Source organism: Alligator mississippiensis, chromosome 12 (genome assembly GCF_030867095.1).
Source record: "Alligator mississippiensis isolate rAllMis1 chromosome 12, rAllMis1, whole genome shotgun sequence".
NCBI classification, from domain to species: Eukaryota; Metazoa; Chordata; order Crocodylia; family Alligatoridae; genus Alligator; species Alligator mississippiensis.
The window spans coordinates 3,753,112-3,779,555 of NC_081835.1; the positions used below are offsets into that span (position 1 = coordinate 3,753,112).

A 26,444-nucleotide genomic window follows, 5' to 3' on the forward strand; every position below is an offset into this window, starting at 1 on the left:
ACATATGCACATAAACACACACATACAAACACACACACATACACACACACGTATACGCATACACACACATACGCACATAAACACACACATACAAACACACACACATACACACACACGTATACGCATACACACACATACGCACATAAACACACACATACAAACACACACACATACACACACACGTATACGCATACACACACATACGCACATAAACACACACATATACAAACACACACACATACATACAAACACACATATGTATACGCATACACACACACACGCACACATACATTTCCCCCCCACTCATGTATTTAATTTTAGTTTCAAGTTTGGCATCATCGATCCAGAAGGATGAATGGAAACCTTCCTTCCCTATCAACGCTGCCCTTTTCCTTCTGGTCCCAATCCTCACTTTGTCCTTTTCTGCCGACTTGCATCAGTTGGGTTAGAGCAGAGACAAGTTAATTAACATCAATATAACAAGAAAGCAGCCCAGGGTGTGCAGTCAGTTCCCCGTTCCTTTCGCTGCCACAACCACAGGGGATGAAATTAAAAAAAGACATATACAAAATGCTTGCCGGATTCTCTTTAAAAACAAAAAAGAGAGAGAGAAATCAGGACTGTAGCAGCCCGGTGATAGTGTTTCAGGCCACGCTATTTGTATTGTTTGGCTTCCCTGTCCACCGCAGACTAACGCAATCTCTGCTTCCTCCCTATAAATAACGCGCAGGCTATGTTTGCAGCTGGCAAGGAGGCGCTTTGTTTTAACGGCACATCAGACAAAATAAAAGCTATTCAAAGGGAACGAGTTGGAAACCGATACAAAGGAGTCAGTGCCGAACAGGGAACATCTGCTGCATGTTCCCAATAATGATTATTTATGGGCGAGGACGGCTCCAGCCCACCCTCCTCACCCCCCACCAAAGCTTCCTTGGAATCTGGTCTGTCACATGGTAGAGATTTCCCCTGCGCGCAGCGGGCTGGGGAGCCCTGGAAACCTTTAGGAAACCAACGTGACCCATCCAACATCCACCTCCCACAAAAGGCTTGGCAGGGGGGTGTGCGTGTGCGGCTCTCTCCTGTTGCTGAAAAGTTGCAAAAATAAGAAAGAGAGGAAATCAGAGGCAAGAGAAGTTGCTTCCAGAGCTAACTGCCGCACTCGGTAAGTACTGCGATTGCATGCTGTTTGGTGACCTACTTTGCTAAGTGCTTGGGAAATTTAGGAGTTGAATGAGTTTAAAGCGCTCTGTAATAGTGCAAATGCCGTAGGATGTTTGCTATGACATCTCAACCGCTTCCAAATTTCTTCTGAGCCAGCCGTCTGCTTCAGCTCTGCCTCTCTGTTTCTGGTCCAAGTCAGCCTTGAAAGTCCTGGGCCAAATCTTTCTCAGATGTAAACCTGCATCGGTGTTTCTCATTGTCTTGGAATCGTTCATTGGGAACCGTAGCATTACGATTAGCGCCCCGGTAGGACCTTCGAATGTCATTAAGATTGTGACCCTGCCAATGGCATCAGGTTAAATTGGTCCGTAACAGACCCCACGAGGCCAAAGTAGCAGCGGTGTGAGGTGTACTAGGTAATGTCACACGTGTATGTGGGTATCCCATCCTTTAATGAGTCAAGGACAAGCTAGCAGAGGAAGGAAAGATCACCCCAGGAATAGATCAGCTGCGAGCAATGCAATGGGGATGCTGCATCGGGCTGAAATGCTCTTTGTTTTGCCTGTGAATTTTCTTTTTCTTACTTCTTTTTTCAAAAACGGCCGCGTGATAGACACAAAAATGCAAGTTTGAGGGCAGCAGCATTTTCTGCCAGTGATTAGAGCTCGTGTGTAGCGCTACAGCAACCTGAACAAGGGAGCTCTGGCTCTCATTAACACTCAGCTCCCTTTGGTGTGGAAAGGGACCCGAGGGATTTAGTCTGGACTTTAAGAGCCCTTTTTACCATGCGGAAGCACTGGAGAAGACCTGCAGGGTAAAGAAAACATGGCTAGGCTCCTGGTTGCAGTTATTCCCTCTCCCTGATCCTGCATCCCCTTCCAGCAATGGGAATTTTCATCACTGACTTGGTGTGCCCTGATCTTACACGCTTACAGCACACTGGAGCTTCTCTGCAGATTTCGGGGCGTGCAGTTTGAAGCTGTTACCGTGTGCCATGCTCACACCGATATCAGCTGGCATCCTGTGCCCACACCTGGAGGCAGACCTAGGGACACATCCTGAAGGTTAGCATCAGGATCCAAGGGGGAAATGCAAAAGGTCTGGAGGGGAAAATACATTCTCATAAAGCCAGACCCTGGTAACCCCGAATCCCAAACTCTTTACAGTCAGAAATCTCTCTCCGCTGTTGCCTGCTGCAAAATATACGTCTCAGGCGTTCGCAGCCAGACCACTCCGAGCTGGCCTAAAACCATCCCAACCAGACCTCCCTGGATTATGTTATGCTTTGCAAATACCTGGATTATGTTATGCTTTGCAAATACCTTGGCATCCCACCGTGCTCTCTCCAGCCCACCCTGGGTATTCTCATTCGTACTGCAGATGTGCAAAACGGGGGCTACTGAAAATTTATTCATTAATGCTCTTAAATAAATTATTCTGGTGCCATAAGCGCCTTGCATCCATCGCGTTCTTGTGTCCTTCATTCTGGGTCATAGCGAGCTTGATTTGTGAATGGGCAGATGCCCTGAGAAGCAGAAAAACCCTGTACTTAGTCAGACAGGCACTCATGGGAATGTCCATATAACAAATTCAAGTGCCAACCTAAGTGCTCAATCACAGGATTTGGGCAGATGAAACCTGTAAGCTGGGTAGATCATGAGAATTCAACAGGTTTCCTACATTCCCCCCTGCAGACCTCGAAGAGGACTGTGTGGCTTTATTCCCACATGCCCGTGGTACACTTGGAAGAAAGACGCAGTTAGGTGTTAAGGATGGTTTAAACAGGGACAATGACTCTTATGCTGTTATCTGGCTTAGCTTTTGTGTCCCCTTTGCTCCTATGGGGTCTTTGCATGGGTGCCTCTCCCAGCATTGCTTTCCTCCCCTCCTCCCTTCCTACCTACTGTATTCAAATCACTCTCTCCAGTCCATCCACTGCTCCGTGCACGTCCTTTCACAGCTCATGAAAGCCTATGCATATCTCAGGAGACCTCTATGAGAGGTCCTTTGGGACCTCTATGAGAAAATGTCTTCCTTCTCTTCCATCCTGGATGGTCTTGCTCTTCCAATGACCAATTTATCCTTCCTACTGCATTTCTCATTCAGCGAACCCTGATAAGAGCCCTGCTCTTTGCACAGCCCCGCTCTGTTCCTCCAGGAAGGCTGTTTTTAATGTGCATTAAGGATGCTTTCCCAGTCTATCGTTCTATTCACTATTTATCTCAAGCTGCATCTGGTTTTCTCCAAACTGAAGAGGGGCATTTGGTGCTTGAAAACGTAACTCAACATCTCTCCCAACCGTGCAGCTGCTCCAATAAAAGATCTCCCTCCCCAAAATAACTTTGACTCTTGCACATTTCTTGGCCCAGCGAGGCTACAACAGAACCATCCTTCACCATCCTTCCTCCTGACCAGTGTCTAGCAGGCTCATCCCAGTTCTTGCTGGGATCCTCAGTGTGCCCAATCTAGGGCACTGATGATGTCTGATCAGGAGATATGAGTGCAGCTCTGCCTATAGCTAAGCCAAGCCTGATGAAGGGACTTTGATCCTGAAAGCTTGCAAAAAAGAGCCTGATGAAGGGACTTTGATCTTGAAAGCTTGCAAAAAAGAGCCTGATGAAGGGACTTTGATCCCGAAAGCTTGCAAAAAAGAACCTGATGAAGGGACTTTGATCCCGAAAGCTTGCAGGGTAGAGCCTGATAAAGGGACTTTGATCCTGAAAGCTTGTAGAAAAGAGCCAGATAAAGCGACTTTGAACCCGAAAGCTTGCAAAAATGAACCTGATGAAGGGACTTTGATCCCAAAACCTTGCAGGGTAGAGCCTGATAAAGGGACTTTGATCCTGAAAGCTTGTAGAAAAGAGCCTGATAAAGCGACTTTGAACCCGAAAGCTTGCAAAAACGAACCTGATGAAGGGACTTTGATCCCGAAAGCTTGCAGAAAAGAGCCTGATGAAGGGACTTTGATCCCAAAAGCTGCAGAAAAGAGCCTGATGAAGGGATTTTGATCCTGAAAGCTTGCAGGAAAGGACACTTTTCTTGCAATGTCCCAGTAGGTATAATAAAAGGTATCATTTTGGAACCAAGAGTTCTAGTTTTTTGTATAGCCAAGCAAGGAAGTTTGAAACCACAGGCTTTTTGGGTGGAGGAAGAAGGGACCTGCCAAGACAGGGACGCCCATCAGGAAGAATCTGGATAGAAGTGCCCACAAAGATGCAGGCAGCACAGGAAAGTCATTTTTTTCAATGCCCAGCTTTGCTTACTATGGCATCTCAATCTCTTCCAGATTTCTTCTGAGCCAGCTTTTTTTTCAATGCCCAGCTTCCTGCCACTCTTGGAGCCACACAAAGTTACTCCTCAGCATGTGTCAGGGTAGCACAATGCGGCCCAAAGGTGAGAACAGCTCAGAGTCAGGCCCAGCATTGGCAGGGACGTGCAGGGCACTCAGTTCGAGGAGATGGCACCAAGCCCCCTCGGCAGCTTGCAGCATGCAGGGACATCCTCCAGCCCCTTTGGGAAAATACTGAAACAATCTACATGCATCACCATCTCATTTTCTCTCCTGCCCGCTGGACATCAACCTAAACGCAGCCCAGCTCCACATAAACTTTGGCCATCTGACAATAATCTTCCCAGCCGGCTAACCATCTTTTACGTCTCTCGGCGGTTCATGTTTCACACAATGAGTAATGCGATACTGGCACACGTAAGGGAGAAGGTCTGCCTTGCATGGGCTTTGAATACAGCTGAAGCTGCCCCTTCCAGCCCCTTGCTACTCACCGCTTGCCATTCCTCTGCTTCCCAGCTGTAAACGGGACAGTCGGCAAGGTGGCATCCCTGTTCAGCCTCGGGTCTCGTGGACTGAGGGCAGTCAGCTTCCCCGGCTGGTTTCTGAGTGCCGGTGTAGCAATACACATTCCTCCGCCGAATGCCTCTCCCGCAGGACACTGAGCACTAGGACAGGACAGACAAGTAAGTCGCTGCTTTACACGGCAGCTTCTGCTCCTTATTCTTCCGACGCGCTCTCTGGTGCTACGACCGAGGTCTCTGGTTTCCGCAGAGATAATGCTCTACTCTGCATTTAGCAAATGTTCACACGCAGACATTTAAAAAAACTCTCTAAACTTTTATCTTAGAAAACATTTTGCAAAAATAAATTAAATAAATCTGAATACAAAGGGTGAAATCCTGGCTCTGCTAAAATGAACGGGAGTTTTGCCACTGATGTTGTCAGTGGACTTATCAAAGGATCACACGACAAAAATCTCTAGGGACAGGGCATTATTCAAACGTCCCGAATGCCGGAGACAGCAGGGAGCCGTATGCAATGCTCAGTGCAGTTTGCAAATAGTTTCAAACAAATAAACCCCACGATACAAGAAACTTCATTTAGCAGTCTGCACAGCTTTAATGAAAAAGCATGAATTAGACAGCATAATATAATTGGGGCAGTAAAGATTGGTAGGTGTAATATTTCTGTAATTCCCTTCAATAGACACCCATACACAAATGCTAACTTATCACAGGCTGAAAATAGACCCATTTTATTAAATGGGCTGCTTTATTTTCACATATTTGCTTCATTGAGGTATAAATACTTTCCCTGCTAGCCACATAACGCGCGGCTGATTTGAACGATCAGCAAAATATGTTTTTCAGGTTTTTAAATCTTGCTATGCAGAGCTCACTACTTCCACCAGTTTCTTTCCTCTTACACGCCTTCTTACGATTTCACACTATAAATTATTTATCTGATCAATAAATTGTTTAATTGTTTAGCATGATATAATGATTTGACTAGGTCGCGAAGCACAGTTTATGAATGTGGAAAAAGATGGCTAATGTTTAGATAGCAAAAGCATTCAGGACTCGTGGTAGAGGTGATATCTTTTATTAGACTGACTAGATTTTGGCAAAAAAAAAAAAAATCTTTAATTGCAAGCTTTTGGGCACAAACACCCTTCATCAGGCATTGGAGAAAAGATCGTAAAAGTTCTCCTGGGTAGAAATGAAAGTTCGGATTTCATAAGATTTTTGCAAAAATCTAGTTGGTCTAATAAAAGATATCACCTCTACCATGAGTCCTGAATGCTTTTTTCTGTAGACCAATCCAGCTACAACCTGGATACCTGACACAAGGTTTAGATAGGAAACGTGTAGGGACAGCACTTACAATGCATGTATTATGATTAACCTTTTGCTGCCTGGGAGAAATTAGAACAAAAGGCCGTGTTAATACACGAGATACAGAGAAAATCATTTTATAATCCATTAGTCTAATACCCATAGAAGTAAGCTCCCTTCAGTAATGGAATTAAGCCATTTAAACTGGGCAATGAATCCTCTTCCAAGCGGCTTTAAAAAGTGTTGGGCTGTAACGCAGCGCTGGCGTTGCTGTCTCTGAACGTGCCATCAAGCGAACGGGACCAAAGAAAAGCTGAGTGTGAACATTCTCCTCGTTGCAAATATTTATGAAAGGTTGGGTTTTTTGTCTGACTTGGAGAAGCAGTGCAACACAGATTTCTACGACTGTGTGCAAATGCTTCCCATATGGTGTAATGTTTCTATTGTGATTAACAGCCCTGTTTATCTTAAGCATTCCAGAAGGGAGAGTTAAGCTGAATAATGGAAACATGGCTGGAGAAACGCATACCCCAAGTCGCTTGCTATGTTTTGCAATGACTTGTGCTTGGGCATTAAAAAAAAGCCCGTTTCCAAGAGGGCACTGACACCGGTAGAACGGGTTCAAGTTGTAGCTCACTCTCAGACGGGGCTGAGCCAATGCTCGCTTGAATTGAGCAGAAAAATGCAATACCAACAGGGACACTGATGCCTTCTTGCAGCACTAGAAGTCCAGTGCCTAACGCTTCCTCAGCCTGGTGAAGGGTCTGTAAACCTGAAAGCTTGCTAAAATAAATTGTTTCCAACTATTTAGATGGTTTAATAAAAGATACCAGATTTACCCAAAGACCCTTCTGGCTGCACTTCACTTCACTGAACTTTCCTTTTCTGCAATATCATCCAAGAGCCAGGCTGGAGCACAGACCCCCTTGGGGAATTTGACCCCCTTGCATGCACTGGGGGGTCAAATCCTACCCCCACTGAATCAAGTGGGAGTGAAACCTTGACCCCTTTGAAGTCAGTGCTCCCTTCACTCCAGGTGCACAGAAAGTTGCCAGAATTGCTTGGAGTGGGAGGTTTGTATGGACTCGGCCAGGATCGCAGTTCTGTAGCGCTCTACAACAGACTGTCCAGATCTCCCGAGTGCATCCAAATAAGCCTTGTGCAAGGAAGCCAGCCACCACCAGCTCCCAAACCTGCTCCTAGGAGCAGAAGGGGAACTCCTTGCATAATTGCTAAATGCTCATGACTCCCCTAATACAGGGAGGAGGTGGCCACAGAGACTGACCTAGAGACCCTTCAACAGGATGACCGCACTTAAGGTCCTTAGCTGAATGAAGTCCACAGGATGTCTCTCCATGGACTTCAATGAGCTTCAGATTTAAATTTAAAGCCCCTCTGCAGTTGAAAGGTGTCTGCCGGTCTGTTTGTAACGTATAAGTACAGATCGTACTTCAGCATCTACCCTGGCTTAAAAGCAGCAGTTTTATACTATTCTAAACGCCATTTAAGACCAAGAACCTGCCCTATATTCATTTTAATAATGATTATTGTAACAAACGGTGAAACGTACCTTTCTAGCTCTACCGATTTAGAAGAAGGGATGCTGATTTATACCTGCTGACTGTTTTAATCTCAAGTCATAATAGGCCTGACACTATGGGCCCTACTCCATGTACTGAAGGATCAGGACCCTTTGGACTTTACACTGACATCTGTCTGTGGGGCAGGACGAACCTGCTGCCTCGTTCAGCATTTCTACAGGCGTATCTGTAGTTCTGTGCAAATTCTCCATTATCTTTGGAGGAAAAGGACATAAACAATGCAACAGGTAAACTTCTGCATCAGAACAGTTAATCATTTGTAAATATAGATGGCCAGATTTAAAAGCAAATTTACATAAGCAAGCAACAGAATAAGCAGTGGTGTTTTGACTGCTTATCTTTATTGACCCTAATTCACGGAGATACTACTTAAGCATATTGCATCTGACATCTCAGTGCTGTTCTTAGTTAAAAAAACGCAAGTTACTTTCCGAGAGAGACTTTTTCTTTCTGATTAACACATACATTACACGGTGTTTTGCCCTAGGAAGGAGGATTCATAATTAGCTAGAAGACAACTTCCCAGAATCTCAATGCAAACCATTGCAGATCAGAGCGCTCGCATGGGAACGGACCACGCCATGATAGCAGCGACTCGGGCTATCCTGTTACAACCATTCATTTTGCATTGCCTAAAAGGCGAAGGAAAGCACCTCGGGTGCACACGACAAACGGTGGGTGTGTGCTGACAATGAGAACATATTTGTGTGACAAAGCTGCTGTAGTTCTCCCAGACTGTTGCTGCTTTATCTGCTACAAAAGGGGGTGATCGATCCTACAGCACTGGGTTTATCCACTGGTGCTGTACCCAAACTTAAAATGCCCATTGCTAATATTTCCAGCAGCACAGGACTTCTCACCCTTCGAGCCAAAGGACTGCATCATTTTGCTACACTCACGGCACATGAAAAGTGCCCGGGCTTTGCATTTCTTTTGTAATGGCTATATACAGCTGGTGGTCACCTTCCCACTCCTGTGGTGATTTGGCAGCTGCCAATCTAGTGTGTGTCACTGATGCACACCTCCAGCATCAGTGCAACACCCCCTGGTGCACACCTCCAGCAAATCTGGTGTGCATCACTGATGCGCACCTCCTGCATCCATGCAACACCCACTGATGCACACCTCCAGCAAATCTGGTGTGCATCGCCGATGCGGACCTCCAACATCCGTGCAACACCCACTGATGCACACCTCCAGCAAATCTGGTGTGCATCACTGATGCGCACCTCCAGCATCCGTGCAACACCCACTGATGCACACATCCAGCAAATCTGGTGTGCATCAGTGCACTGTCTCTAGCTACCGTCTTGCTGCCATACCTGGGCTCTCTCCTAAAAATGTCCTGCGCCCAGAATAGCCAGCAATAACTTTAGCAGGCACCAAAGCCATCGTGTGGGTTTAAGCCTTCTTCTCTTTCGAGCCCCCAGTAAACCACTGCAGTAGATGGACGTTCAGTGCTGGAACTGGTACGGGAATAAAAGCAATGCCTTTTGTTTGCTCTCCGATCAGAAAGCAAGTCCGTAACTCATTCTAACCTTTCCAGTGACATTTTGGAGCACAAATAGAGCGCAGATGTTTGGGGCACCCCGGATACAACTGTGACAAATCCTCACAGCTGCACTGGTTTGGGTGGAAGCCCACTGGTTTCCCCTCCAACTGAGGATCTGGCCAGGATGTCTGCCACTGACTATTTACATTTCTTTTCTTCCAACGTCTCTGCCTTTAGGCCATGATATGAAGCGAAAAAGAAGAGCAATTGTCCAGCTATTTATACGCTTCCCATTTTGACACCTGCAAGGCACAAACGGCACTTCCAGAAGTGTGAAGTATCCGTCCCTGTGGCATGAGCCTGCTAACTGCTCTGAGTTTTGCTGTCTTCAACTCTCATTTCACTCTGCCGAGCAAGTGGGGTATTTTCTCTGCCGAGCGTAAAGGAGCTGTGTCAGGGCATTGTTGGGTATTTTTAAATGATCTAATTTCCTGGGGTTGAGACGTATTTTTATCTTCCCTTGCACGGTTAACGTCTCCGGGCCCTAGCCTCAGCTGGTTAAACTGGTGCCGTGCTGTTGGCTGCACTGGAGTTAAGCTGAGATGCCTCAGCTGAGAATCCAGCTCTTATGCTAGATAAGATTTGCCTATTCTGGGCCTGATCATTAGCATACAAATAATCTTTAATTGCCTAGTCACAAGAGATTACCTTGGGCCATAAATCACCTCAGACTCTTATTAACTTGGGTTTCTTTTTCAAATTGTATACAATTAAATCCTGACGGAAAGGAATGCTTTGAATTCTAACACACTTATTTTTATCAATTAAAGTTAACATATTTTTAAGCAATCAACAGACCATTACATTAGTGTGTTTACTTTTATTAGCTGCAAAAAATTTGCTTTCTGGAGCAGTCACTTTTAATATGGTGCACAGCTGATGTATTGAGACACTAAATAGTCTTATTTCTTCTTCTCCTTGTAGGGTTTTGGACAAAATCAAGTCTTTTCTGAGTCCTGCAGGGCTCTCTCAAACCCTTCCACATTGTTTTGCAAGACCACTAAACCTAAATGACAAATGTCTGGCTATCCTTTTTGCTAAGAAAGGCAAATACTGGACTACTAGTTCTTCAAAATGAAAAGGAAAAAAAAAACCCAACTCTGAAAACAATCATGAAAACATTGGGTTTTGGTTTTTTTAACAGATACTTGACATCAGATAACAATTGTGTATACAAGTATTAATAGGGATTGTATGTTTGTGTGTGCATATCAATATGTTCCTGGTTTACTTTTTAACAGAGGAAGCATACAGCAAGATTCCCGGCCTTTTGCATTAATGTGGCAGAGAAAGCAAGACTGTGACAGAATGGGACATTTTACAAGTTAACAGTTCATTTAGTTTTCGATCTTCAATAATTCTGCGGATTAGCACGCTGGCAAAGTACATGCAGAAATCAAGATTGATAGGCAGAAAAAACACGAGGCAAAGGGTTCAAGATGCAGCTGAGTGTTGTGGAAAATGTGAAATGTTATTTAAAAAGATTTTAGCAGTGTTAACAAAAAAACAAAAAAAAGGAGCGGCACAAATACAATAAATAGAAGGATATCTTTGGGCCTGAAATAATCCATTAATATAGAAATATGAATACTGAACTATTGAAAATAAAGAATTATTTTTCAATACTGGAGCATGGGAAAGCAATGTGAAGAAAGACCTGCAAAAAGATTAAGGTACACACAGCAAATCATAGGTTGAACCAAAGCCAAGCTTTTCCACATCCGCGCAACTTGAAACACAAAGCCTGGGCTCTTTACAAAGCGAGGCTAACTGATGTGGGCACGGCGCCATGCAACTGGCAGGAAAAGGTTGACAACAATGTATGTTTTTAATGAATGGATGTTCATTATATGAAGTATATTTAGGAAGGTTGTTTGTTCCTAAATAGCTCCATTTTCTAGTAAAAATGAGAAGTGGCAGCTTTCATGTTAGACCAGGGGTGGGCAAAATACAGCCTGGGGGCCAGATCCAGCATGCCAGGCCATTCTATCCGGTTTGCGGGGCCCCTAAAAATTTGAGAAAACTCCTATTTATTTGCTCCTAGCTGCCTGTCAAAGATGACAAGAGCCAGGGGCAGTAGGACCCAGAGAAAGCTGGTGGCAGGACCCAGCAGCAAGGTCTGCCCAGCCCTGCCCCCACAACCAGAAACCCCTGCCTAGCAGAGGCTTCTAGCCTGGGACCATGGAGATGTTCCCACTTCCCTGCACCAGAGAGGGAAATGTAGCCCTCAATGGCCTGCCAAAACTCAGTAAGCGGCCCTCTGCCCGAAATAATTGCCTGCCCCTGTGCTAGACGCTGCAATAAAAGAAGGATGACTGGGCTTCATCAGATTTGGGTTAGTCTCACACACCGAGTCCTCTTTGAGCAGCAGCTTAAGAAACTGAGAGCCAGGACTGCTTTGTTACCCACTGACCACCTTCCTGCACATGCAAACAGATTTGCTACATCCTCTGGTGACGTAAATCAGTGCAGCTCCACTGCCACGTATGGAGTGAGACCCATTTACATCAGCTTAGCATCTAACTCAGACCATGTGCACTCCAAAGCCTGCAGAAGGACTGAAAGGAGGAGGTACCTAGGCCCTAAATGATCCAGCAGATCAGGAGCATCTAAATAATCAATAGGATCTTACCTGTCCCCAGTCTCCTGTTTTCCACTTCGGACATCTTCCCCCGCGGCATTTTCTTTCCACGTTTGGTTTGGGCAGGTGTTTGCAATAATCGTCTTCCAAATGGTTTCCTTCCTTGGACAAGCAGTAGACAGTTCGGCGTTTGTGTCCCCGTCCACAAGAGACAGAGCACTGGGAATGGGGAAAAAAAAAAGAGGAATGGTTTTAACATAGATCTACCTTGTTATGTGTGTGCATGTGAAAAAAAGCAAGCTTTCAGACTAAATATGATGGGCCCAGAATCGTGTTGCCAGTGGGGGCCAAGGGGGTACAACTGATAAGCCAGAAGAGCCCAGAAGAAACAGCCTCAATTTCTAGCAGGGACTGTGTGCTACTCTTCGGTGCAAGCCAGACATGTCCAAATATCACACTCAAGACAGGAATTGGTATTCAGCAGGAAGACAACGTTTCGGGTGAGATGTTTGGCTGGCGTAGCTTGGTGCCGCTCCAGTGAGTTCAAAGGAGAAAAGCTGATTTCCAGGAACCGAGGATGCAGTCCTGACAAGGGCCTATCTTACTGCAGAATCATTAAATGCTGTGCCATGACGGTTAATCAGAATAATAATGTCGCTCGCACTTGTACACGACTTTGAAGGGGGCAAAACAGTGGAAAAACAAACCCGAACTTTACGTGATTAAAGCTGTATTTGGTTTCCCCTGCACCAAACAAGTGCGGACGGTTTGTTTTTCATTAAATAAATACTGAGAAGCTCCCACTTAAGATGCATGCTTTGGGAAAACAACACAAAAGGTGGCGAGAAGGCAGAGCTGGAAGAATCAAAGCAGAAAGCAAATCAGCAGGTAGGTTGGCTGGACGCTTTCTAGTGAAGCGACTAATTTCAACCTCTCTCTGCAGGTTCATTGAACTTTTTCAAATGTGACCACTTCTGGCATGCTCACCCTGAGCAACCTCACTTTGATTTCAGATTAGTCTCCTCCAAAAGATTTAGGAATCCAAAGAGGTCTGGACAAGAATTTAATATGACAGTTTCTTGTAGAACAAACCTCTTACTCAGCAGGACGCAGCGAGAGCCTCCATTTCAATTTCTTCATTACATGTTATGCAAGTCATTACATGTTATACCACAAACATCCTGGTTTAATCCTTCAGCGCAAACATGCTATTTCGGTGATCTCGCTACATAACCATTCTCCTGTGCTTGGTTTTTTTTTTAAGAAGAGAAGGACTACGGGGCAGCGGAGACATACAAAGCCTCACAAACCTGGAGACTCCTTTTTCCTTTTCAAGTCACTCTGTATTTTTGCTAAGAACTAAAATTCCAGCTCAAATCCTCCTCCCCCCCAACACCATTTGGAAATAAGAGGATTGTGGGGAGGAGGGGGGATGAAGATTGTATATGTATGAGCTTCGTACAGACACTAGATCTAACATTTGATCAGGCCCAACCCCATCTGTTAATAATTTAATTACAGTCCTGCCCAGCAGCCCCAAGCATCGTTCAGACTCTGTTCCACTAGATATGCACAAACAAGGAGTCAGAGAATCACTGCCCTGAAGAGCTGATAAAAGAAACTACAGAGAGGCAACAAAGGATATAAGCCAAGGTCAGAAATATAGGCCTAGACATTTTGTAGGCCACAGTTGTGTACTTAGGCACTCGTCTGGATAGGGATGAGCAGGATTTAAGGGTTCAATATAGTGGGTCTGGGAGTTTGGGTTCATAACTTCTATTGAAATAAAAGAGAGGGAAGTCCATGGGAGGTAGGCACCTGCACGCCTTTGTGGGGCTGGCTTGACCTGACTTGCCCAAAATCCTACAGGAAGTCCATGGTGCTAAACCCAGATCTCCCAGTCCTTGGTGCCCTACAGCAAGAAGGCCACCAAGATGCAAACAGTGTATGCAAGTCTAGGTCTAGACCTGGCCTCTAGCCCAGTCACTATAACACGTTAACACCAAAATCTTCTACTATGACCTGTTAAAACCAAAACCTTATACATGCTCACTATAAGACTATAACATGTTAACGCCAAAACCTTCTTCTACTATGACATGTTAACACCAAAACCTGAACACCCCTGGTTTTTGAGCAAGTTCAGATTCATGTTTCTCAAGCCTGCCCCTCACTTGGAAAATGCACTGGTCAGAGTGGCCAGAAAGCTGCTCCTTTATGCCTAATGATGACCACAGGAGCCTGACAAAGACCATTGCACAGACTCCTTTCATCCCAGAGGACCCTCAACTGCTTTACAAACTACAGACCCAACTTTGAAACATGCACTCAGTTGGAGTGGTACCTGACCTGAACCTGCAGACTCCAATGCGATGCAGAAATGCAACTGCCCCAGAGCAAGAATGAAGGATCATACAACAAATGGGCATGGGGAATGGAAAACCTGAGGTCAACACCAACCCTTGCTCTTGAAAAAAAAAGAGACTACAGATGTTTACTGGCTGCAAAAAGTAGAGGTCTAGCACCTAATATTTAGGTTCTCACCCAATGGACTCTCCACCTACATCAACCTCTGTGTTGTGCAATGTGTCTATCTTGCAAGGCAACAGAAAGTAAGAAGAAATCCATAATTTATAGTGAATTAATAGGGAGTTGGGTCCTTCCATGCATCAGCTGCCCTGCAGTAACTGTTCATGTGCCCACCAGCACCTTGCAGAGGCTTGCATTCAAACACAGCCTCACGGCAGTCACTTTTTCCAAAACAAGGAGGGTTCGAAATTATTACAGTTTGGGGGTTTTTTTGCTGTAATAATTTCAGCAAAAAAAAAAAAAGTGTTTTTTTTTTGCCTGACTGCTTTTGCCAAAGTTTCAAATGTCAACAGCAGGAATGGATCCACCACGAAAATACCATCTTCTTTTTTTAGCCGGCTGCAGAGCGCTTACAGCAAACTCAACGTTTTGATGAAAACTGTATCCCAGTCTTAAAATAACCCAACTTCAAAGCAAATGCAATTAAAAATTAAACATGGCTGGGCACAAGCATGGTTATAGCCAAGTGCTTTCCAGTGCTCTTATCCACTACAGAAAGGATGTGGACAAATTGGAGAGAGTCCAGCAGTGAATAACAAAAATGGTTTGGAGGCTTGGGGACATGACTGGTAAAGAGAGACTGAGAAAACTGGGTTTATTTAGTCTGGAGAAGAGAAGACCAAGGGGGGATTTAATAGCAGCCATCAACTACCTGAAGGGTGGTTTTAAAGAGGATGGAGCTGGACTGGTCTCAGTGGGGGCAGATGACAGAACAAGGAGCAATGGGCTCAAGTTGCAGCAAGGCAAGCTGAGGTTGGATATTAGGAAAAACTTTCTCATAAGGAAGGTAGTAAAGAAGTGAAACAGGTCACCCAGAGAGATGGTGGGATCTCTATCCTTGGAGGTTTTTAAAATGCAAGTTGATAAAGTCGTGGCTGGGATGATGTAGTTGGGGCTGATCCTGTCTAAGCAGGGGGCTGGACTAGATGTGACCTCCTGAGCTCCCTTCCAGCCCTCACTTCCTATGCTTCTGCTTAATCTCTTTGTACTAAATTTTGCCATCGCTATAACTTTGACTCTCTTCAGTAGGTATTCTGCACAAGGAATGGTGATTTGGTTGCAAAACAAAACAGTGAGAATAACATGAAAAAAGTCATAGGAGCACAGAAAAGTAGGGCTGGAGGGGACCTCATGAAGTCATTTAGTCCAGCCCTCTGCTCAAAGCAGGGTCCTCCCGGACTAAACTAGCCCAGTCACATGTCTGTCTAACCTACCCCTGAAAATTTCCCGGGATGGAGGTTCTGCAATATTTCTAAGTAGGCTATTCAAACTACCCTCATAGTCAGACACTTCCCCTGTTGCAGGATGAGGGCGTTGCTCCTAGTCATATAGTTGCTTAGTATTTACCCGTCCAGTCTGTGTCAAAGCATGTCTCCTATTTGCAATTTTTTCAAATATTTTTCCCTTACCATTTATTACACAGCAGGAATAACACTGCGCTGACACACAGCGCTGTTCTGAGGGTCTGAAAGCCTCCAGCAACTATTGCAAGAACAGCGGTACAAGCAGGTATGGTTGGTATTTGCATTCCCATTTTACAGCCGGGTTAAACTGTGGCAGAGAAAGGATCTGTGTCCCATACTAGGGACAAGGTGCTTAGCGAGCTGAGGTTGTACATGTAATGCAGCAATCTCTTCCTGCCGTAGGATGCCAGTCCAAGAGATATGCTCTAACTATTAGATGGTACTTTTCTCCTTCTGAGAAAAACACAGATGTGCAGGTATATTTGCACGTCCAAAGTTACTTGTTACATTGGGCAAATTTTGCTTATGCTTGAATATAACACCTCAAGCTGATATCTGGCACTGATTGTGTTTGCGGTCTTTTACAAATATATATAAATTAAAAATAGACAGCTGAGCATATGCATAGGTGGATCCAACACACATATCTGCTTTCACACACATTCTGAATCATACGCTCTTCCATGCAGGCAGACGTGACGGTAGGACGGATAATCAAATGCCACCAAGGGTCTGAGACTGAAAAGCCTTTTCACAGAGCATGCATTATACCTGCTTTTGAATTCTTCTCCAGTATTTCCAACCTTTACAGGGTGCACAGATTTGAAGCATATGTGGGCTACCTGCAGAAAATAAGCTGTACCTCTGATTTATGGATGCTGCTCAGTGAGGTGATACGCTCAGACTAATCTTTCATTTCTAACAGTGGAAGAACTTTGCATTTCATTAACAGGACTCTTCCCACAGCTTGAAACAAGGCCATCTGCTTACAGGGTTTGTCAGCTAAAATGCCACGGTGAGGTAAGCTTTGACCTTGTCTATTTTAAAGCATACGAAGTGGACAAAGAACACTTCTTCACGGGTTTTTGGTGGAAAACACTTCAAAGTAATGGGGACAGGGGTATAATTTAGGCACTCGCACTTTGTGAAATAACGGTTCGATTCAAAGCTCACGGATGTCAATAGAAAGACTCCTACTGACTTAAATAATCTTTGGATCCAGCCCCAGAGGTAGAGCCGACATTCTCATGCTAATAGGGCCTGTTGATCTTAAAGGACGGTTTTCCCAACCGATCACGCCCATCCTTCGCCCAAGCTGTGAGCTCACTCGACTGCAGTTGAAAAGTCCCCTCCAGAAACGCCCGTTTCCAATCCTAGACAAACGTCATAATGAAAACGATGCCTAAATCCTAGGAGGACGCTCCCGTTGGTCCAAAGGGAGGGTGCAAAATTTGTCACGTTGATCTGCAACATTTCAGGGTTCAAGCTACATGGAAAGCTGCCCTCCGTGTGGGAAAGTGCACAACACAGAAAGTTAGCGTGAGCCACAGCAACTGGTTTGCAGATGCAGCTTCCATGGACATGAGATGCAAACACAGGGTTTTAAGGGCCAACTACTGATTGGAGCTGTACCAGTGCAAAATGAAATCACTCCCATGAAATGAGCAGGAAGCAAGTCAAAATTTGGCAGTATTGGCCATTCTAAGGTAAAAAAAAAAAAGTCTTAGATGCTTGCCTAAATGAAGCATGAACCTTTCTTGCAAGCCTTTTACTCCCTGACACCAACCACATGCTGCAAAAATCCTTCCTGTCTGTACACCTGCAAAGGGGCTTGTGAGTAGCAAACAGTCCCGCTCCACTACCATCAGGCTGAGTCGGCTGTCAGATCAGGAGCGTAACCTGGATCTTATCCGTGGCAGCACAGAAATGAAACTACGTGGCTGCTTCTCTCTCAAATCCCTGTGGAGGCTGATTTCTAGTTTAACTTTCCCCTTTCTGCATCTCTGACTCAAGCAGATTGTGGCAATGTTTGGGGTGGAAAAAAATAAGCACAGAGGAACAGTGTTGTAATAAAGAAGCTATGTCCACTACATTAAAAATCATGAAATAATACTACCAGCACCATGCCTAGTGCTTGGCACATAGAATAAAAACACAGTGACGTCCCTAAAAAGCTCAGAATCAATTCTTTTGGGCTTAGATTTAATTTAATTGTATTTATGATGAATTACATTAAGGTGTCCAGAGCCTTCAATAGGCATCTTTTAAGTTGCTTTTTTTTAAAAAAAAAATCTGAATTGAATATACTTAAGCAAAACTAAAAACACTTCCTTATTATGCAGGTCCATGCAACTGTAACTCAGATTGCAAAGCAAGCACCTTCTGCAATGCAATATCCTATTCTATTGTTGTTGGACTGGCATTTTCATTTCCACAGAAATTTGCTTTCCGTTTCAGAGTTCAAGCATTAGGAAGATAATCTTCATTTACCAAGTATGCGTGAATTGTGCCGGCTTATTTCTTACATACGGCCTTTCCTATTCATAGACTCTGGAAGAGAAGAGGCAACTTCTTTATTAAGGTTCCTCTAAAAGGGGAAGACTGCAGCAGATCCCAGGACTTCCGATGGGGAAGTCCTTTTAGGTTACTCAAGGTTTATACAAGAGGCAAGAATTTCTTTGGGTGCTACCTTTTATTGGACCAACTGCATTAGTTGGCATAGAGTTAAACAAGCTTTTCAATGCAAAAGACACAAAAATTAGAATCACTTATGGGCTTAAGAGCCTGCAAGTAGGTTTATGCATGTTATCAAGAGCTGGCCATTTGAACTTATAGTTTCCATATCCTTCACCCTACCTGCATACAACCAGCTAACTTCAGTGCAGAATAGCTAAATACCACCAGAAATACAGTTAATTCTACATAGAAACATGATGTCAAAGAAAGCTGCTCGGGCTGCTTTTTACAGACACCGTGCAAAAGTCTGGCAGTTTGGGAGGTATCAGATATAATGAAAGCAAGCTGCAATGATCACCAAAGGGATGCCCAAAGATAACGGTAATCAGATCTCTCAGGAAAGGAGGGAAAAGACCCAGACGAAAAAGATCCTTATCAGACTCTGCCAGGAGCAACTTTTCAGAAGAAATTAAAAACAATCCCTGCAGGTTTAAATTCCCACCCTTCTTGGATGATATTAATTGCAAGCATCCGCGTCCCCTTTCCAAGAATCGTCGCTGAAAAGCGTGCAGTGAAACAAAAGGGGAAAATTCACAAGCTTTACGTTTCTTCGTTATGTTCTTGCCTCTGCTAGATAAAACACTCCCGATTTTCAGGTGGCCGTCTCCACTCCAACTGCTGCCAGACCGTGGCGGGCAGTTGCATTTAACTACCCCCATTAGTGCAGCCAAACTGAGCCACTTGCAATGAGATGCGCTGGAAACCTGGTCCAGGATTTGCTGCGTTCAGCATTAAGTGTCACACAACGATAAGAATCAATTCTGCCCAGCTGGACACAGATTGAAAATCTTAATAGTTATTGAAATCTTTTTTTCAATATACAGTCTCCACAAACATGCAGTGCTCAAGGGTTTTGTGGACCTCAATTTGGCCAGGTATTGTAGCACGTGCCTGACTTCAAGCATCTGAGCAATTCCATTGAATAGTCACCTGCTTAAAAGGTAGGCACATGCTTGATTAGATGCATTATTATTCATATAAAACTATCCCACATTTGTGGCACTGGTGGTGTTCCTGTTACATCTTCTGCAGCCAGTGTCAGAGGCGGGTAGCGGACCAGACGATATGCAAGGTATTTACATGTGAAATGGAGAGAGTTATCTTTATCCTACGGAGACAGCAAATGAAGCAGTGGTAGAGACAAAAATTCCCATTTATTCCGGGGCACCAGAGTTTAGACAAGGCTTTTAAACCGTACTTTACTTCCCACGGGCCAGTGACTCTCAACCAGGGTGCTGAAGCACCTGCCTGGCCACTGCCCTGTCCCCTGTGCAAGGATCTGAGCCCTGCAATAAAGAAACTAGTGTCTGGAATGGGGTGCCGCTCAATTCACACCAGTGATGGGGAGTGTCTCGAGTCAAACCATGGGTGCTATGAATCTAATAAGGTTGCGACCGCTGCCATCGACACTGTACGAGAAATGGGAGGAATGAAAAATGAATAGGTATGAAGGGGGGGTTGTATTGCAAATGAAAGACACTGCACATGCCAGATGCTAAAAAACCTTTATTCCTTTTATTTGTCTAGCAGATATGCTGAAAAGCACAGCAGACCAACTTGTCTCCCTGCTGCATTTGATTGGCTTCCTTGAGTATGAATGCGGGCAGCTTTTGCTTGCATATCTAGAAGGCGAGCTACTCTAATCCCCTATCATCAAAATAATTTGATGTCTTTGGTTTTCTAGCCAGCGGATAGTAGTTTAACCATGCAACCCATTCCTCTCCGTCCCCAACCCCAATCTATGCATCAGGAGTAGAGGCAGGAGGAGCAGGCTGTAAGGTTTCTATGCTGTTTTCAATGGGACCTTTCGTTGCAATTTCAAAGGTTGATGAAAAAAAACCTGCCGCCATGAAAATATCACCTACATTTTTGCAACAAGGCCCTTCACATGTCTCAATTGACCCATTTTTCAAGCAAAAAAAAAAAAAATCATCATTAATTTCAGTTGGGGAATCTGACGCAGCAGGGCTTATGCCTCTAACGACAGGCACCTGCAACCCAAACTAGTGAACACCGGGGAAAAATGTGGCCTGGGCAAATATCATTCAGTTAGCCACAAAATTCTCCATTGGGCTTTGGATCGAGACTCAAATATACATATCCAAGGGCGGTCGTTCTCAATATGCTGTCGTACAGGACAAAGCTAGCCTATCTTTCTCCTTACAGCACCCGTATAACATTTGTAACCTGCCATATTTCCTTGCAGAAGTTCTCCTGGTTCGTTTTCAAAGGGTGCCCTGGGTTCAGTAGCTATTGCTGTCTGTGGCAACCTGCTCCCCATGCTGTTATGCTCTGTATAATGTTCTGTATAATGACACACCGGGTATCGAAGCCAACCAGGCTGCATAGGCAGGACTGTGCTGCCGTAACCAGATGCTGTGTAAATTGGTACGATGGGGCCCGAAGGAGTCTGTGCTTACGGGAGCTTAAAGAAGAAGTAATGAACATGCTTTAAGAAGGCTTCAGTTCGAGTAGCTCTAACTAACCCTTTGCTTTCTTTATTAGGAGAAACCACTTGTATTGTAGAGGTCCCATTCAAGAAGGTGGCTTCGTGGATCTAGCCACTATGCAAACACACTGGGGGGGAAAAAAAGACCAGTTGTCCCAAACAGCCCGCATCCTAAATAGGCGAGCTGGTAGAGGATGGGTGCTAACAAACTCCCCTCCCCGTTACAGAGGAAGAACCAAGGCACAAGAGACTGACTGCATAGTCCAGAGTTATAGAGGGAGCCCCACTCCCTCCTCTACATGAAAAGACGCTGTTGATCAAACCCCTTCCAAAGCCCGGCGTATGGTCCTTTGTATGGAGCAAATTATGATGCATGCAGCAAACCCACTGGCCTTATCTCCAAGTTAGTACAAAATGCCATGAATAAGCCTTAAGTGGCTTTGCAGTGAGATGTGCCGCCCTGTTGCATTACCAACAGAACTGAAGAGTCAATACATAAATTATAAATATGGTGAACCTCCCTTACAATAACACATGTCCGTTTGTAGAGAAAACAGGAACGTCTTGCCCTTGCTGCCAGTACTTAAGCAAGGAGCAAACGGCTATTATTGCAGTCTAGGGTATAAATTGGCGACACGGGCAAACAGGTTGCAAAGATCCCAGCCCTGTGATCCGACCTGAAGACACGCATCTTGTACCTCATCCTTAGAAAAATCTATTTCCATGTTCCTGTTCTCAACGGGTTTTTTTGCAATCTAGCACACGTTTAAATTACTGTCTGGGTAATCAGCATTTGGGGAGACAAATGGTCCCTGGTAGACAAGTGACAGCCGCTGCTGCTTTATTCATTTTTTTTTCCTCCTGCAGAGTGGAATGAGGATTAACTCGTTATGAAATCAGACTCCATATGTATCCACAGATGAGCCAGCCACTGCAGCAAATAAAACTGAAGGCAGTACCTACCCTACCGCCTGAAATCATTTTGCTGATAAAACTATAATATCTCTCTGTTCCCAGTCATGGCAATATGCACCAGGGACCAGTACGTGAACCAGCCAATGCCCGTCTCATGGAGGGGGGGACAGGGGACTAAAGGAGGAGCTGAAACAGAAAGTAGCAAGGAATTATGACATTAGTATGGCAAACGTGCTTGCAAATAACACCCTTCGCACCTTTGGACCTCGCTTTGTGTGATCACATCAATGACTGAAAGCTGCTGGCGGGGGCTAGGACGGGGGTTACTGGTTCCTGGAAGGATGGACAGCATTGCCAGGGGCATTATAATGTACAAGCTTGGGCTGGTCTATAAAATAGCATAAGATACAGTGGCATGACCAAGTGCAGAGCTAATCTGCTCTGCCTCTAGATGCATCTATTATTACGTGACTGAAAAAACTCTTAGAGCAAACTAATCTCTGAAGGGCCAGGTCCTTTTGCACCTATTCGGTGACTAAGTGGCGTGCAATGCATCATTTGCAGACTTTTGGACTGTGCCTTCTTAGGAGGAAGTCACAAAAAGTGCACCTTTTGCCAACATGGGTTTTCAGGGTCTTAAGCAGGGTGAAATAGGTGCCCAAGTCTCAATGAGACCGGGGAGGCCCAGTTTGATCTGAAAAAGAACAGCCAAACAAACTATCTAGTGACACCCCACAGTTTCCAACCTGAGTTTAGAGGGAATACATTACTTCTGCAATCATGCCACCCCATTTGGGACACACTGATATAATAGAAATCAACCCCTTATCTGCACCATAAGCGACAAGGCATCTAAAAATCACCCTAGCCTGTAGCTGCAGCAGGCCTGGGCTTCTGTGTTGTTTCTTTCTTTAATGCTGGACCCCTGCATGACGTCCATTGGTGTCCAAAACTGCCACGTGTACGTGTGCAGATATGCAATAGCCAGGTGACAGAAAGGTGGGTTGAAAAGAGCATTTGCTCACCAGTTTAGGAGCAGAAGATACACGACAACTTTGAAAACAGGACGCTGAGCTGAGAGAGAGAAGTAGCACGCAGCAGGCAGGGAGCGAAGGGGGATTTTTGGTCAAGGACAACTAAGCATTGACCCAAATTTGCGGCAATGAGCATTTGACCACCATGGCAATGGCAGCAATGTTTTTGCAGTGAGTTGGTTTTCTGTGGTCTTGGAAGAAAGACTCCCCGAAATAATCAACTCGTTGGTACTCAATGCTGTGAAACGACCGCGTGACCCTGTTCGGGTCTGAAGCAGAAATTCTGGGGAATCCTAATACTCTAGTTTGGAGACAAGGCGGGTGGCTTAGTGACACTGGCATGTCAGGTAAGACAGCTGAGGATACTGAAGTGCCAGCAATTAGTTTTATCTGAACCGGAGACGCTGACGGCAAATAATTTCTTACCTAATATCTACATTTAACACCACGGTGACTGAGATCTGACACTGGTGGAAATAGTGGTAATTTAGATGGCATTGGGTGCATCTACACAAGATACTTAATGTGCAGAAGGCTAATTGTACTGTGCGTTAGTGTGGTGGGCAAAGCCTGTGCTAATGAGCTGTAGATTTAGTCTAATGCACAGTAGCGTCACCAAAAAAATGTTCACCTGTGCTAATGTGCAGTAGTGCTGATTATGGCACATTAAATTAGCACCTGTCATTACTGGTACTAAAACTTAACGTGCCGTAACTACAGTGCATTAAGGAACATGTAGACGTGCCCATTTCAACCCAAATTAAGCAGCTACATCAAGCCCAAGGAAGTCAGAGTGGCATCAATAGCTGATGAGGTTAGCAAGCATACAGTAGGCTGAGGCATAAGAGATGCCCAGATGGGATTCCCTCTCCAAAAGTTACACCCAAGACAAAATTCAAGCAGGAGGTGAGGAACAAGAAGAGGGATGACAACTAAATCCCGATGGCCTCCAGGTGAAGAAAAGTAGTGGTAAGGTTTCTGTTGCCCTCAGGGGGAGGGGAACAAAGATAAAGGCACCATAAGCTCGACTGCACTTTCTCACAGTGCTGTAATTGTAGACTGGAGCCAATACTCCATGAGTCAAGACACAAAGCAATGAACTGAAGCAAAAAAGCTCATCCTGATCTAGGACCCACAATTGCCAGCCATGCTCCTTTTCTACCTATGCATGCAGGACGCACCTGGAGTCGGAAAGGCCGAACACCTACACGGAGCAGATAGTGCACAGCACGGAGAGCTCGCAGCTGACGTGAGCAAACCCAAGTGGATCAGCCAAAGATCTTCATGAAGGGACAGGGTTATTTAGGGGATTCATGGGATATATGGACTTGGAAACCCCAGCAAAAAGAAGCAAGCCAAGGAAACTCCCCCTCCAGCCATGCAGAATGCTAACCCGAGATGTTCCAGGCCATCTCTTTAGGGTTGATGTTAGCTCAATTTGCGGCAGGAATAGCAATAACCTCTTGGCATGATGCAGATAACTTTGTGCCTTGGGAATCTGTCACTTGTGCCTTTAAATCTCTCTGTGACCTTCTGATTTTGCGAAAATCTCCATCCATTTTCCATAAAAGGCCTAACTGCATGTGGGTCACAGGGAGCCAATTGTTTTTCAACAGCATTTTGCCGATCCTATTCTTAGCAGCGACCATGTCAATTCTTCCTGAGACATGAGCAATAAATGGGGGCAGATTTGGTTCACAGTGTATGTAATTCTGCTATTCTCCTCTCTCCTGCAGAAAATGAATTTGCTGTGACAGCCACATTACTTAGGTGCTATATGATTCCTTACACACATTTCTGCAATAACAAAATCACCATTGAAACCGACACATTGAAACCGAGAACTCTTCATTCACTCTGTCTCTGCTTTTCACATTACCTCTCCCATCCTTCATCTGTACTCGGTCTGCTTAGATTTTAAGATCCTCCCAGCAGGGAAACTTCACATCTCTGTCAAGCGCCAGGCACCCTGCTAATGCTACTCTGGAGAGAACAACAACAATCACACGTGCGGGAAACTTATTTGGGGGGCAGCTAAGTACTGCAGCCTCCAAAAGGGGCATGTAGTGTAGGGTCCTAACCTACAAAATGGGTTGGGTGGATAGTAAGTGGAGGAAACATTTAGTGGCATGGGTCTTGGTTCCCTCAGCACCTTTTTATTCCTTTTTGTTTTATCCAAGAATTAAATAGTAGCCATCAATGACTTGGCAGATTTCTTAACGAGAGAAGCCTGACGCTTGAGTTTTGCAGGCACCGAGGTCTACATAAATGTTCTGTTGGCGATAGCTCTTGAATGACCATTATTCTTTTAAAATGAGGAGGCCTATTTGCGCAATGGCCTGGGAGATTAAGTGTAAAATGGGAACATTATTCAAAAAATTACATGCAAGCTAGTCAACAGGCCAAATTCAAGACAGATTTAGGCCCAAGTGGCATGCAGCACCAATGAAATACACCACTGAAACCAAGCACTATGCAAAATAACTGCTTAATTTGACCCACCACGTATTTTAATTAGGAGAGAAGCAAGCAGACTTGTGAAGACGGTGATAAGTCATTTCTTCATTATGCAAATATTACATCAAGGTAGCGTTGCACTATCTATCACAGTACGCGCTTAACTCAATCACTTATTTTCTGAAGACCGACAAATACACGGATTACTTCTGCTCTAATTATTGCACTCGTTTATAACTTCCACTGCTACTTTAAAAAATGATTTCGCCAACCAAAGTCTATGCTGCTGGCAGGGTGCTGATAAAATGCATCCAGCGAATCACATGCTGTTGCAAAAATGCATTATGGGCTTTATGGCTCAGAGTGGTTTACCACCAGGGATTCGGTGAAATTAGGGCCACAATGTGGTTTGCACGTTTTTATGCAGTTCCCACGAACATACAAAATGTTCGCACAGCAAGAAGACGAGAGAACGGCTACATCAATCTGCATGCATGCAGCAACCGGATAACTGGCAATCTCTTTTCCACTATCCTAGCACCTGATCCACCAAGGTCTCAGTATGAAAAATTCATTTTGGTTTCAGTGGGAGTTCTCTACTCACAGACTGAAAATTGAAGCCTGCCAAATTCAGTAAGCATTTAGCTCCGACGATACCAGAGGTTTTGCAGTCTTTGCTGTACTGTTTGGCTACATGGATCCATCCTCACACTTAAGTGTACTGACGAATATACTTGGTGACCACCCACCTGATTTTTTAAAAGTATGTTAGGAGTCCCTCGCCCTGCTAGCGAGTGTATAAAAAGTTATTCATGGACAGCCAGCTGAATTATACACCTGGATTTGAAGGATGTTTTTGTAAATCTGGTATGCTACTAAAGCCTTACATTAACCAAAGGCAGTCTCTACCTTGATGCTTATGATACCCGGGCACTTGAGTAATAGCAAAAAGTTGCAGAATAAATTAGTTGGTTTAATAAAAGATACTGGATTTGCCCAAA

General features: G+C 44.7%; 1 protein-coding gene and 2 long non-coding RNA genes across 7 annotated transcripts in view; 2 read left to right on the forward strand and 1 right to left on the reverse strand.

Moving 5' to 3' along the window:
- The window catches only part of ADAMTS9 (ADAM metallopeptidase with thrombospondin type 1 motif 9), a 109,622-nt gene that overhangs the window by 19,215 nt on the left and 63,963 nt on the right, over positions 1–26,444 (reverse strand). For 3 of the 4 annotated variants that reach the window (XR_009455874.1, XM_059715417.1, XM_059715416.1), the window contains exons 29-30: positions 12,071–12,238; positions 4,942–5,115 (exon numbers count right to left, since the gene is read on the reverse strand). Coding sequence is in view for 3 of the 4 variants with exons in the window: in XM_059715417.1 (XP_059571400.1) it covers positions 4,942–5,115; positions 12,071–12,238 (342 nt within the window). In the remaining variant the exon portion in view is untranslated. The remainder of the gene's footprint in view (positions 1–4,941; positions 5,116–12,070; positions 12,239–26,444) is intronic. The other variant, XM_059715418.1, reaches the window with a different exon arrangement.
- LOC132244461 (uncharacterized) lies at positions 679–12,076 on the forward strand. The gene is made up of 3 exons (XR_009455875.1): positions 679–1,162; positions 4,448–5,133; positions 8,374–12,076. It is a non-coding gene; the product is annotated as an uncharacterized LOC132244461 (long non-coding RNA).
- On the forward strand, positions 12,233–22,000 carry LOC109286199 (uncharacterized). 2 transcript variants are annotated; one of them, XR_002094151.2, is made up of 2 exons: positions 12,233–14,989; positions 16,032–22,000. It is a non-coding gene; the product is annotated as an uncharacterized LOC109286199 (long non-coding RNA). The 2 variants fall into 2 exon arrangements; XR_002094153.2 differs by having other exon boundaries at positions 12,233–12,907.